Source organism: Ictidomys tridecemlineatus, chromosome X (assembly GCF_052094955.1).
Source record: "Ictidomys tridecemlineatus isolate mIctTri1 chromosome X, mIctTri1.hap1, whole genome shotgun sequence".
NCBI lineage: Eukaryota > Metazoa > Chordata > Mammalia > Rodentia > Sciuridae > Ictidomys > Ictidomys tridecemlineatus.
Window position 1 is genome coordinate 58,628,968 of NC_135493.1, and position 14,352 is coordinate 58,643,319.

The window sequence follows — 14,352 nt, forward strand, 5'->3', positions numbered from 1 at the left end:
TTATCCCAAACAGGGCAAGGGGTAATATCACAAAGGAACAGGTAAGTGTAGCTCGACCCATGGGGCTGCAGGAAAGCACGCCTATGCATGAAGACACATTAGGTTGCATTATTTCTATCCTCAAGATAGGGACTACAGTCTTCAGCAAGAGAAGACATAGCCAGATCATAGGCCAGGGTGGGGTGGGAGATGACCGACAGTGCCTCAACCGATTAGGAAAGGAAAACGCTGCTCACATGACATGATGGCCTCCCACAAAATACTTCTAGACATTAAGTCTCAGATATACCTCAATACAATAATCCTGAGTATTTCAACACTCCCCTCTCACCAGTAGATCATCATCCAAACATAAAATCAGCAAAGACCCGTCTGAAATAAAAATAATATAAATCAAATGGACCTAAGTGACATCTGTAGATCATTTTATCAAATAACAGCTGAATTCCCTTCTGTCTTAGCAGCTCATGGAACCTACTGCAAAATATATCATAGTTAAGTCACAAAACAAGTCTTAGCAAATTAAAAAAATGCTATCATTCCTTGCATATTATCAGATCATAACAAAATTAAATTAGAAATCAATAGCAAGAAAAATAATAGAAACCACATAAACGTATGGGGATTGAACAATTCACTTTCTTAGAAGGGGGTGCACTCGACCACTGAGCCATATCCTCAGCCATATTTTGTATTTTATTTAGAGACAAGGTCTTACTGATTTGTGGCTTTGAACTCGTAATCCTCCTACATTACCGTCCCTAGCTGCTCAGATTACAGGTGTGCACCACCTCGCCCAGTATGAATGATTTACTTTTAAAAGATATTTTTCTTTTTTAGTTGTCAATGGACTTTATTTATTTACATGTGGTGCTGAGAATCAAACCCAGTGCCTCAAACATGCCAGGCAAATGCTCTACCACTGAGCCACACCCCCAACACAACAATTCACTTTTGAATGAGGAATGGATTGTAGAAGAAAAGAGGAAAGAAATTTAAAAAAAACTCACAGAATCAATCAACAATAGTGATACAGCATACCAAAATCTCTGGGACACTATGAAGGTGGTTCTAAGAGCAAAGTTTATAGCATTAAGTTATACCTATGTTAAAAAATTATCCCCCAATTTAAGGTTATATCTCATTCTAGAAAAGCAGGAACAAATTTATTCCAAAATCAGCAAAAGATCCACCAACAATTTATATTTGTTCCTTCCTCCCCACATTCTCACCAACATTTGCTGTTACTATTCTTAATGATTTGCATTCTAACTGGAGTGATATGAAATCTCTGTGTAGTTTTGATTTTCATTTCCATTATTGCTAATGATGTTTAATATTTTTTCATATCTTTGTTGGTCATTTGCATTTCTTCTTTTGAGAAATGTGTGTTTCATTTGCCCATTTATTGATTCAGTTATTTCATTTTTGGTGCCAAGTTTTAAAAAATATGCTGAATATTAATTCCCTGCTGGAAGAGTAGTGAACAAAGATTTTCTCCCATTCTGTAGGCTCCTCCCCCATTCCCCCTTTTGGTACTGGAGATTGAAGCCAGGGGCACTTAACCACTGAGCCACATCCCCAGCACTTTTTAAATTTTTAAAAATTTGTTTTAATTAGCTATACATGACAGTAGAATGCATTTATGCATTTTGATGTGTCATACATAGATGGGATATAATTTCTCATTTTCCTGAGTGAACGTGTTGTAGAATCATATTGGTCATGTAGTCACATATATACGTACAGTAATAATGTCTGTTTCGTTCAATTATCCTTCCTATCCCCACATCCTCTCCCATCCCCTCCCTTCACTTCCTTCTACCTAATCTAAGGTAATGCTATTCTCCTATAGTGCCTCCAGCCTTATTGTGAATCAGCTCCACATATTAGAGGAAACATTTGACCTTTGGTTTTTTGGGATCAGCTGTTTTTCACTTAGCATGATATTCTCCAACTCCATCCATTTACTAGCAAATGCCATAATTTCATTCTTCTTTAAAGCTGAATAATATTTCGTTGAATATAAATACCACATTTTCTTTATCCATTCATCTATTGAAGGAAACCTAGTTTGGTTCCATAGTTTAGCTATTATAAGTTGAACTGCTACAAACTGATGTGGCTGCATGTTGAGAGCCACAGCCCAAGGGGCCCCAGCAAACTTTCAGACAGCCAGCTGATGATTGGCTCACAGCGGCCCCAGCAACATCTAGCTGATTGGCTCCTCTGTGGTGATGCTCATTGGGCTGTTTCCCCGCCCTTTCAGACTGCCAGCTGATGATTGGCTCATAGCGGCCTAGCAACATTTACCTGATTGGCTCCTCTGAGGTGATGCTCATTGGGCTGTTTCCCTGCCCTTTCAGACCATGGAGCTGCTCATTGGGGGACTTTTTGGCTCTGCCCACGCGACCCAGCCAATCGGCCTCAAGAGCAGGAGGATTGTGGGAGGGGGGGAGGCTGGTGGTTTTGAGGAGAGGCTTGTGGGAAGCTGGTGGTGGCAGTTGGGCTCTGAGGGTTTTTCCTGAGGAGCTGTTTTGTTTGGCGTGTGTGGTTCTAAAAATAAAGATCGTTTCTTTTGACAAGTGGCTCCTGATTGTGCCCAGCCAGACTGCGACATTTGGTGACCTGTAAGGGGAACAAACCCGAGACCTTGGCATTATCGGCAATGGTAGAGGAAGGAGAAAACATATTGATTCAAGTAACAGAGAAGGTCTCTCAAGTAAGTCAGACAGAGGAAAAGATTCAAGTAAAAGAGAAGATCTCTCAAGTTAGTCAGACAGAGGAAAAGATTCAAGTAAAAGAGAAGGTCTCTTGAACTAGTCAGACAGAGGAAGAAAGTTTAGAGCAGAAAAAGCCATCAGGGGAAAAGTTACAACAGGAGACTGCTACTAACACCTTTCTATCACCAGAGGGTGTAAGGGTCCAACCAACAGCGCCACCTCTACAGGAGACTGCTACTAATACCTTTCTATCACCAGAGGGTGTAAGTCTCCAACCAACAGTGCCACCTCCATATGCTGGGAGGCTCCCAACCCCTGCAGTTGATAGTTGGGATCCTGAGACAGGATCTCAAATATTAACATGCCCTGTATTTGAGGCAGTAGGGCAGCAAATTCACCATGCTTTAAATTTCAAAACAGTGACGCAGCTAAAAGAGGCTGTAACAACCTATGGTCCTCAAGCACCCTTCACTGTAAGCTTGGATGAATCCATTAACAACTTGAACATGACATCAGCAGATTGGGCTAATATGTGTAAAGCTGTGCTAAATGGAGGACAATACCTGTTATGGAAGGTTGCCAATGAGGAATTTTGCAAGGAGACGGCTAGGCGAAATGCCGCAGTCTGGCTGGGCACAATCAGGAGCCACTTGTCAAAAGAAACGATCTTTATTTTTAGAACCACACACGCCAAACAAAACAGCTCCTCAGGAAAAACCCTCAGAGCCCAACTGCCACCACCGGCTTCCCACAAGCCTCTCCTCAAAACCACCAGCCTCCCCCCCCTTCCACAATCCTCCTGCTCTTGAGGCCGATTGGCTGGGTCGCATGGGCGGAGGCAAAAAAGTCCCCCAATGAGCAACTCCGTGGCCTGAAAGGGTAGGGAAACAGCCCAATGAGCATCACCGCAGAGGAGCCAATCATCTAGATGTTGCTAGGGCCGCTGTGAGCCAATCATCAGCTGGCAGTCTGAAAGTTTGCTGGGGCCCCTTCAGCTGTGGCTCTCAACAGCTGCATTACTATAGTATGCTGATTTTAAGTCCTTTGGGTACTTTGAGGAGTTGGATAGCTAGGTCAAATAGTGGTTCCATTCCAAGTTTTCTGAGGTCTCTCCATACTGCTTTCCATAGTGGTTGTACCAATTTTCAGTCCGGTGAGCAATGTATGAGTGTACCTTTATCCCCACATCCTTGCCAATATTTATTGTTGCCCAGACCTTTTTCTATTTTATTTAGAGACAGAGACTCACTCAGTTGCTGAGGCTGGCTTTGAACTCTAAATCCTCCTGCCTCAGCCTACTGAGCCACTGGGATTACAAGCGTGTGCCACCATGCCCAGCTGTAGGCTCTCTTTTCATGGTTTTGTTTTCTTTGCTGTGCAGAAGCTTTTTAATTTGATGTCATCCCATATATTTTCAGCATTGTGAAAATCAGTGTGGCTTCTTCGAAGAACTAGGAATAGAATGACCTTATGACCCAGATATTTTACTCCTCAGTATTTCTCCAAAAGAACTGAAATCAGCATACTATAGTGATATATATGCATTTCAATGTTGATAGTGGTGCAATTGAGAATATTCAAGTTATGGAATAAGTCTAATTGTCCATCAACAGGCAAATGGATACAGAAAATGTGCATATACAAAATAGAGTTTTATTCAGGCATACAGAAGAATGAAAATGTGTCATTTGCTGGTAAATTGAAGTAGAGAACATCATGCTCAATGATATAAGCCAGACACAGGTAAGGAAAGAATGTTTTCCCCTCATATGTGGAAACTAGAGAGAAAAAAGAAATGAAAATGTGGGGATCTCATATAAGTAGAAAGTATATCAGTAGAGGAGAGGTAGAGGATCAAGGGGTAGGGAGGGAAGGAGAAGTACTGGAGAATAAAATTTATCAAATTATTGTATATGTATTAATATACCAGAATGAATCCTACTACTATGTATAATTATAATGTACCAATAAAAATACATGTAAATAAATAAATAAAAGGAATTCCAGAGAAACAGAGAGTGGAAAATGGGGAGGGAAAGAAGAAATACTAGGGGATTAGTTGGAGTAAATTATGTTATGTGTATATATGACTTTGTCACAATGATCCCCCCACTATTATGTATAATTATAATACACTAATAAAAACAAAAAAAAACTGGTAGAAGACATGAACCAAAATTAATTAAATAGAATAGAAAAATAACATAAAAGATCAATGTTACAAGGAGTTGGATCTTTGAAAAGATAAACAAGATTGGGAAAACTGAGTCTTGATGAAGACACCAAGACAACTCAAGTGAAGAAAGACAACTCTTGTCAGAAAATGGTAATGGAAAAACTGGATATTGCAATGACACACAAAAAAGAATTCTGACCTATCAGTTATACCACATATAAAACTTAACTCATAATGTATTATACATCCCTGGCCTTGAAATCTAGAGAAACAATAAAAATTTTAGAATAAAGGATAAAGTATTTGTGACCTTGTTTAGACAGAGATGTCTTATAGATAACACTAAAGCCTAGCTGGTGAAAGAATTGTTATTAATCACAAATTTAAAAAACTCTGCTCTTCAAGACATCTTTAAAAGAATAGAAATACCATAGATTGGGAAAAAATATTTATAAAACATATACCTGATAATGCACTTATAACCACTTCATATTTTAAAAAAAAGTCATGGGGGCTGGAGATACAGCTCAGTTGGTAGAGTGCTTGTCTTGCATGCACAAGGACCTGGGTTAAATCCCCAGCACCAAAATAAATAAAAAAATCAACAACCTGATCTTTGAAAAATAGAAGTTTGCAGTTAGAAAGGCAATTATCAGAATACAAATAGTAATAAATGCTGGTGAGGACATGTGGGAAAATGTACACTTATACATTGTTAGTGGGACTGCAAATCAATACACACACTTTGGAAAGCACTATGAAGATTTCTCAAAAGACTAGGAATGAAACCACCATATGACCCAGCGATTTCACTCCTAAGTATTTATAGAAAAGTACTAAAATCAGTATACTACAGCAATTCATGCATAACAATGTTTATAGCAGCACAATTCACAACATCCAAGTTATGAAACAAGTCTAGGTGTCCCTCAATTGATGATTAACGAAAATGTGGTATATATACACAATGGGGTTTTACTCAGCTTAAAAAATGAAATTATTTCATTTTCTGGTAAATGGATGGAACTGGAGAGTATCTTGCTGAGGGACATAATCCATACTCAGAAAGTCAAGGGTCAAATGTTTTCTCATGTGCAGAAGTGAGAGAGTAATAAGGAATTTATAAAGGAGTAAGAACTCATGAAAATAGAAAAGAGAATAGTAGAGAAAAGAAAGGAGAAAAAGGGGAAAGAGTCAAGGGATGAGAAAGGGGAGGAACTGCAGAATGAAATCAACCAAAGGATATTAGGTGAATATATGAATATATCATGATGAATTCCACTCTTATGAATAACTATAATGCAGCAATTAAGAATAAATTTTAAAATTGGGAAAGATTTACACATATTTCATTGAAGATATATGGATGGTAAATATGCATATGGAAAGATATTCAAGCTGGCTCACATCTATAATTCCAGCTACTTTGGGAGGCTGAGGCAAGAGAATCCCAAGTTGAAGGCCAGTCTGGGCAACTTAGCAAGGACCTTTCTTAAAATAAAAATTTAAAAAGGTAAATGGTATGCATTTACCCACCCTGTATAAGGACCTGGGTTCAATCCCCAGTATCTATCTCTCTGTCTCTCTCTGACACACACATACACACACACACACACACACACGTCATTCAACATCTTCAGTCATCAGAGAAATGCTAATTTTAACTACTATGAGATATGATATTAAAAAGACTGACCATACCAACTGCTAGCAATGATGTAGAGGAATCATAACTCCATACACTGCTGTGGGAATGTAAAGTTGTACAATCACAATACCACTATGGAGTTGTAAAATTACATTATCAGGGTTGGAGCTGGGGCTGAGCGATAGAGCATTTGCCTAGCACAATGCTCAGAACCACATAAAAATAAATAGGGCTGGGGTTGTGGCTCAGGGGTAGAATGCTTGCCTAGTTTGCATGAGGCACTGGGTTTGATCCTTAGCACCACAAAAAAAAAAAATATATATATATATATATATAGTGTCCACCTTAAACTAAAAAATATTTTAAAAATATAAAATGATACTGTCCAACTACAAAAAAAAACTTTTTAAAAAATTGCATAATCACTTTGAAAAATGTAAATATTACACATGTAACTACCATATGATCCAGCCATTCCACTCCTAGATATTTATTAATCCAGAACATATGTGCATAGAGACACAAGTACATTAATTGTCATAGCAACTTTATTTGTAATAACCAAAATCTGAGCCCAAATGTCAACAGTTGAATGGATTAAAAAAAACTGAAAAAAAGCCATAGACTACTACTTATAAAAAAATTAATGAACTACTGAGATAGATGACATGAATGAAACTCATACAATTATGCTAAGTGAAAGAAGCCAGGCTCCCCCCTTCCAAAAGAGTATGTGCTGTATAATTCTACTTGTATATGATTACAGAAAATGATTCTATTTTGTTAGAAAGCAGATCAGTAGTTGCCTGGGGACAGAGGGACACAGGGTGAGAGAGATTACAAAAAGGCACAAAGAAGCTTTTGGATATTTTCACTATTTTGATTGTTGTTATGGTATATACATACACACACACACACACACACACATATGTGTGTGTATATATACATATACACACACACACATACACATATATATGAATATATATATATCTGAAATTGTACACTTGAAATATGCAGTGTAATGTATGTCAACTATATCTCAATAAAGCTATTAAACAAAAAGCATGTGGTAGATCTGCATGATACTGAACTGGAAAAATAACTGTTAAGATAAAAGGGTGAGTTGCTGAATACTACTTCTGCAAAATAATAAATTTGTGCATATTGTATGTTAAGAGAATATACAATAAAATATCATAAAACTACATCAACTGTTAACAGGAAAATATTACATGATTCAAAAATATTCTGTAGAATTATATTTATTGACACAAAAAATACATTCACGATATACAGTTAGCTGTGAGGATACAAGTTACAAATAATATTTAAAGTGTGGTCTTGAGTTCTTAACTGCCCCAAATCTCAAATCATTGGATGATTTCATTGCATAATAACTTTCTCTACAACTTAGACCAGGGTCTGTAATCATTACCATGAGTCTTAAAGAATTCAACCATAGCCTGAAATCTTGAGATGCTTTCAAGACCATGTGGACTTCCAGGAATCACTGTCTTGTATGTTGAGACAGTAGTGCCACTCTTTGCTTTCTTATTTTGTATTATTGAAGCTGCAGCTCTGGATGTAAATTTCTCCAATTAACTTTATTCTCAGTTTTAGCCAGTACAAATGCAGAAAATGCCCTTGCCAACTAGTAAAAGATACAGCATTTAGCTTTTCATATGACACATAGGAGAATAAACCATAAATGCTAAAAAGTTAAGGTATGATTTTGCAAAGAGAAAGAAAGCAACTACCTTTTCAAATGCAGAGTGCGAAATATTCAGAATGATTCCTCTTTTTTTGAAAAGAGGACACATTAATAGAAAAAGACAGGGTGTATAAGAACTTTCAATTTCTGACAACTCCACACCCACATCTTATTCATTCAACAGTCTGAACACCTACTATTTCCCAGATGCTGCTGGGTAAAAAACATACATTCATCTCAGACCTTCCTCTTAACCTCTAGCCAGGTATAGCCAAATGCCTAGTGACAAGTGCATTTGTCTACCCATAGAAGTGACATAATCTACTGCAAAATTAAACAATTACAACCAGTCTCTGAGCTTTGAAAGCTACCACCTAAAAAAGTGAAGGACTGTAAGGTCATGTGGAAAGATGGGGTCTGGTGTAGGAAGAGCAATGCCACCTGCCTGCTGTGGGAATCTAGGAAATGTTCTCATTCATTGGAGGGTATCCAGAATAATGAGCTTTAATCATAATGTAAGTATCTAGTTCATGGGATCACTGCAAAAGGAGGGAAAATTTTTGTAAAATATAGTGTCAACACAGTGTCTGACACAGTAGGCACTCAATAAGTATTTTCTCCCCACTCATACCTCCCTTTTCTTCTGTGAGATATATCTGACTTAAATGAAATAGCCTAATGATTTAAGAGTTATAAATGTAGTAGCAAAATAAAAAAATGAATAAACATTACACTTTATCTGGAATGCAGGGCCATTTCTATATTATAGAATGAGTGTCTGATATAGCTAGAATAGGGGAAAAATAGACATTTATCTTAAACAGTTGTAAGAACACCTGCCTCCTTAAATTGAGAAGTCACATTTGGCAATGAGCATATGTGGATGTGTGTGTGTGTGTGTGTGTGTACACACACACACACATATATGCTATAAGTATTACTGGTTATCTTTTTGTGTATATAGGCCATATTACTGTAACTAGATAATAATATTCTTTTTTGCCATTTCAAGCTACAAATGGATCTAAGAAAATACCAATGATCAAGCTAGCTTATGTATAATGAACTGATTCACTATCTTATTAAGTAAAACGTTAAAAATCTGCCAGTCTAGACAAGATAGACATCAACAAACATTTTACCTCTAGATTTAATATTCATTTGATACACCAAAACACTAGCTCTGAGCTAGAGCCTATCACAGGTATCATTATGTTAAAGATGCAATGTATATTTTGTGCACACTCTAATAACCAAAACATTATGCAAGATTCTTTGGGAATGTACAGCCTGTCAGAATTTGAAGATTGTTCAGTGTTCTCTTGTTTTTGGCTCATTTTACATTGCTTTAATAATCCCTTTAACGTCACGGAAAATGGCCGTAAGTGTATTATAACTCATATGATCAACAACTACAATTGAGCCCTTTCTGATATGCTCCTTTATGTTAATAAATATGGCCACAGCACTAACGAGGTTGGCTTTTGCCTCATTCTGGTTAAAAATGAGTTTTAATGCTGCCAATGCCTTCATATTGATCATGTCTCTGGCTGCAGTTGGATTTTCAGACATATTTAAAAGTACTTTCAAGACAAGATTTCTAGTTTTACGATTTCCCTGGGATAGCAAATGGAAAAGCTCTGAAAAGTAACTGGCAACAATGTAGTGATGAATAGTATCAGTAGTCAGTTGCCCTAGTATCTTTAATCCAGATTGCTGTCCAGGTGAGTCTAAGGGGAAAGACATGGTTTCCTTACACATATGTTTCACATGTAATTCCAACTTGCGTTGTCTTTCATCCCCAGAAGGAGGATTCAGAGTAATCACAGTCTTTTTTCTCATTTCTGTGGAAGGAAAACTGAGCAAACTTTCAATAAGTGTCACTACGCCCACTTCATTAATGAATTCTTGGGCAAATGGATGAACATTATGGATACCCATTGCAATCTGTGCTATTTTATGAATGAGAGGATCAGTAGTTGACTTAAGTATGCCAATAAGCTTTTCAAATTCCTCAGAATCCATGTAACATTCCATTTTGCAAGGGCAAGCAAATGGCTTAATCCCATTTACCTCTCTGATCTTAATTTGGCGTCTAATTTCATCTATCGTCTGAATGCAAGGGTCAGAACCAAATGGGTACTCAGGGATAGGCTGTAAGTTTGAGCGAGCACTCCTAGAAGAGCAGGCTGCTGCAGCTGAAGAATGAGCAGCTTCCTCAGATGAGGCCAGGACAATATATGAAGAAGGCTTTGGCTCAGATGGGACCTGGGATCTAAAACCTAACACTGCTGGAGTTACAGCAGGGGCTTTGGGCCAGATAGTTACCTCAGACCAGTCCTTTGGCCTGTTTTTTTCATTAATTTCATCTACAGGCTGAGGCCTAACTATCCGGCTTACAGGCTTAGGATTAGGGTCAAAACTAGCATCATCTCCTTCCCAAAACCAGCTCCCAATAACATTCTCCTCTTCTTCTTCCTCATCCCCTGACCTATTCTTGCTGCTGACCCCAGGTGTAGGCTCCAATTCAGGACGAACTTGGCCACCAACATGAGCTTTATTTTCATCTTTAGCACTGGTACGATTACTAGCTTCATCTCCCTTCCAAAACCAAGAATTGATACTGGCTTCTTCCCCAGCCCAGAACCAGGTATCAACACTAGCATTATCTTTACATGTGGAGCTGGTAGCCTCATTATCAGCCTTGGGACTGATATTTGCCATGGCTTTCACTGGAGCCTTAGGCTCTGACAGGGCTCCTTCCTTATTCTCAGCAACAACCCTGTTTTTAGATATTGCTTTTGTCTCTGCAACTGCATCTGTTTTAGGCCGTGCCTTGGCTTTTGCTTTGGACCGGGTCTTGGTTACAGGTTTGGTTGTGCCAGTAGCTTCCCTCTCTGCTCCACTTTTAGCCTGTACATTTGTTCTTTTTTCATTTTTAGCCTGGGTTTTAGCCTTATTCTTTGTCCCAGGCATGTTTGAATATCAGTTATACAGTCTTGTCCAGTCCTAGCCTTCGTTCTCAGTGTGTCCCAGGTCAGTGTCTCTACACTCTTTTTTATTGGGTCAGAGATGAACTTGGTAGCAAGAGTCAATTGTCAGTTAGCAGTCACACAGTCCCCTTTCTAAGCACACAACCTCTGTCGATGATACAGATAGAGTGGAGGAATACATGGGCTGGGGGAAGATGATGGTTGCTGAATGCAGACCTGTTGAATGTGAAGATCTTCTACCAATTTGAGACCACCACAGCCACAACTGGAGAGAAATCTGAGGTGAAGAAAAAAATGGGCTTGAGTCTCCTGCAACTTTGCCTCTCTATACATAGTTACATAGAAAAACACGATAGTAGAGATGATTGTATGGCAGAAGTGGATTAGTAAAAAACTCTGCTACCTGGGCATGATAGCACACACCTGTAATCCCAGTGACTCAGAAGCTGAGGTAGGAGGACCACAAGTTTGAGGCCAGCCTCAGCAGTCAAGCATGACCCCAAGCAACTTAGTGAGACCATGTCACAAATTAAAAAATGAAAACTGCTGAGGCTATAGCTCAGTGTTAAAGTACTAAAAAAAAAAAAAAAAAACAAAGAAAACCCTGTCACCTCATTTTATTCCTTGTACATCCCACTAATGCCCAAAACATCCTGCCCAAATACTAACATTCTTTTTTTTTCCACTGTATTAAACACAACAGTAGTGGTAGATAAGCTTGCTGAATGTAGAATTGGATAAGGAGTGTCCAATCCCTTTGGTGCCATAGTGATACATACTAATAAACACTATAGGTCCATACAGACAGGTTTCACACCAACCTGAACTGTTCTGATGCAATGTTGTCCTTCTTCCTTGCTTTCAGTATTGATAGGAGCAACAGTTGACCCTCAAACAGACCTAAGGACAAAAATACACGTGGTGTTGTAATTGTGAGTATTTGCTAGACTGACTGCACTTTGGTATCTTAATATGTAGAGATTTTTACATATCGCTTCTGCCCCACCCTAGTTTTCCTCATGGCTTCCCTCCCCATTTCCTGTTCCAATATCAACCAATTATCTACCTATAGGTATAACCTTGGCTTATCCTGCCCACATTATCTGTACACAAATGTGAGGGCCAAGTTGTCAGGAAAGTTGGAAGACAATGTCTCCAAGACATGATCTGGTCTCAACCACATGCCAAAGCTACCCCTAACCCCAATCAACAGGGGTATTAATGCACTCACACCTAACCTGGATCCAAATGAATAGTTTTCCTTTTTTCTTAATTACCTTCCAAGTGAACAGCTACCTACAGATCCCTACAGGAACCTAGAAAGAAAAGACCTACAGATAGAAGAAAAAAAAAACCCAAAACAGAAGAGACTGAGTTGGTATAATACACTTGACGGGGTTATAACATGCTTTTGCATATTCAAGGCTATGTCAAATGTCTCCCACTAGTCTGCTCCCCCCAGAGATTCCCAAGCCAAACCCCTCGAGACCTGTAGTATATCTGATTATATTTCCTTCCAACTCTGGAGTCAGTCATTTTCCCAGCAAAGGATACACCTCTTTTCCTGAACAAAAATATGAAGTACAGGAATAGGTAGTGGAACTAAGCAACTGTTTAGAAAGCAGGCAGGGAAACTAATGTGCATTATTATTATTTAAATGCCATCTTTGCATGCTGCCAATTCCCATACATAGAACCTACCTCATTTATGCCAGCCTGGTCACAAAGGAGGGGTCCTCATGAAATGCTATCCTTGGCACCAAAGAAGAGTCCCCTGGTTACAGAAGAGTCAGTACCTATAAAAAGAAGCAGACATTCAGTAAACAGTCAAGACAATATGTTAACAATGGTAGAAAAACATGTTAGATTTCCAGAATCCAAGTTCGAACACCTCCTTTTTGACCACGAGGAACAAAGTAAATGAAGTCTAGCACTCTCACCATTTCTCAGAAACATCACAAAACCTTCTGTGGGACTATTTCTGTATTAAAAAAAATGAGAGGGAATGTGAGGCTGTGATGGGTGATGTTTGGGTTTCCAGAAAAAGAAACCAAAGAAGCAGACTGACTTCAAATGTTCTAAATATATCATTCAGAGAGACTTCCCATTTACTCTGACCTGCTATTCTCACACATCAAAATATTATTTATAGTGCACCAGGATTTTAAGAAAAATAGATTTTGAATGACAAAATAAACACCACACCATTAATTTACATGGCCTGTTGCTACGAAATTCTACCATCTTGACCATTCGGTTGTACTAAATTGGGCATGGGAATCTAAATATAGAATGAAATAAGACAGTGTGGTACTAAAGGCTGATGAACATTTCATTTCAATTTCCTCTTAACTCTCACTGCTCCCATTTCCTAGAACACACCAGACCTACCTCACTCATGAGAGGCTTTCACATCAACCAGGTGCCTGTGGGAAGAGACAGCACCCAGGACTCAGGGTCCAACAGGCCCCTTTCTGGAACCCGCTGTTGTGACAAAGGCGACCAATCTCCCGCTAAGCTAACTGGGCTGGACAGAGCTTGGACAACAGCCCCTACTCCTGTTCCCGCCCACTGCGGCCTCCAGGGCGCCCCCCAGGCCCCCGCCCCAGCTCCCAAGCCGCCATTTCTCCCTCACAGGCTTCCCCCAGGGCTCTCACCGGACACAGACACAGTCAAGACGGGAAGGAAGTCTGAGAAGCAGCTGCTGCAGTTGGCCTCCAGAGGCTCTGCTGGAGGCTCTCTGGGCACCCCGCCCCCTGCCCCTACCCAGGCGGGTCACCGCCGCTTCCTCACCAGGGGTCCCCAGGTTCCACACACCCCTCTCAGGGACCGGCTCCCGCCAACTCACTCTCTCCTCACCGGGATGCCAGAGTCTGGAGTGGGCAAGCTATCAGCGGGCCACAGTTGAAGACCACCCCTGCGTGCCGCACTTGCCTTCACAGGCTCAGGGCCCAGGACATCGGGATTCCTATCCTCTCCTTTTCCGTCCGGTCCTCTGGCAGCTTCTCACTGGGACTCTCTCAGCTTTCTGTGCTGGCAGAATTGCTAAGAGGCGTCCCGCCCCCACGCCTCTGCACCAAACCGGGCAGGGGCTGCGCAGG

General features: G+C 39.7%; 2 protein-coding genes across 7 annotated transcripts in view; both read right to left on the minus strand.

The window, feature by feature from the left end:
- The window catches only part of Zmat1 (zinc finger matrin-type 1), a 249,553-nt gene extending 236,552 nt beyond the window's left edge, over positions 1-13,001 (minus strand). For all 6 annotated transcript variants that reach the window (XM_040283271.2, XM_040283285.2, XM_040283276.2 and 3 more), the window contains exons 1-2: positions 12,953-13,001; positions 12,073-12,151 (exon numbers count right to left, since the gene is read on the minus strand). The gene's annotated coding sequence lies outside the window, so the exon portion shown is untranslated. The remainder of the gene's footprint in view (positions 1-12,072; positions 12,152-12,952) is intronic.
- Gprasp3 (G protein-coupled receptor associated sorting protein family member 3) lies at positions 7,794-12,157 on the minus strand. The gene is made up of 2 exons (XM_021720479.3): positions 12,073-12,157; positions 7,794-11,528 (listed from the first exon to the last, which is right to left on the minus strand). The coding sequence occupies exon 2, from the start codon at positions 11,232-11,234 to the stop codon at positions 9,597-9,599; it is 1,638 nt and encodes a 545-aa protein (XP_021576154.1). The 5' UTR covers positions 11,235-11,528; positions 12,073-12,157; the 3' UTR covers positions 7,794-9,596.
- Positions 13,002-14,352: the final 1,351 nt, after the last annotated feature.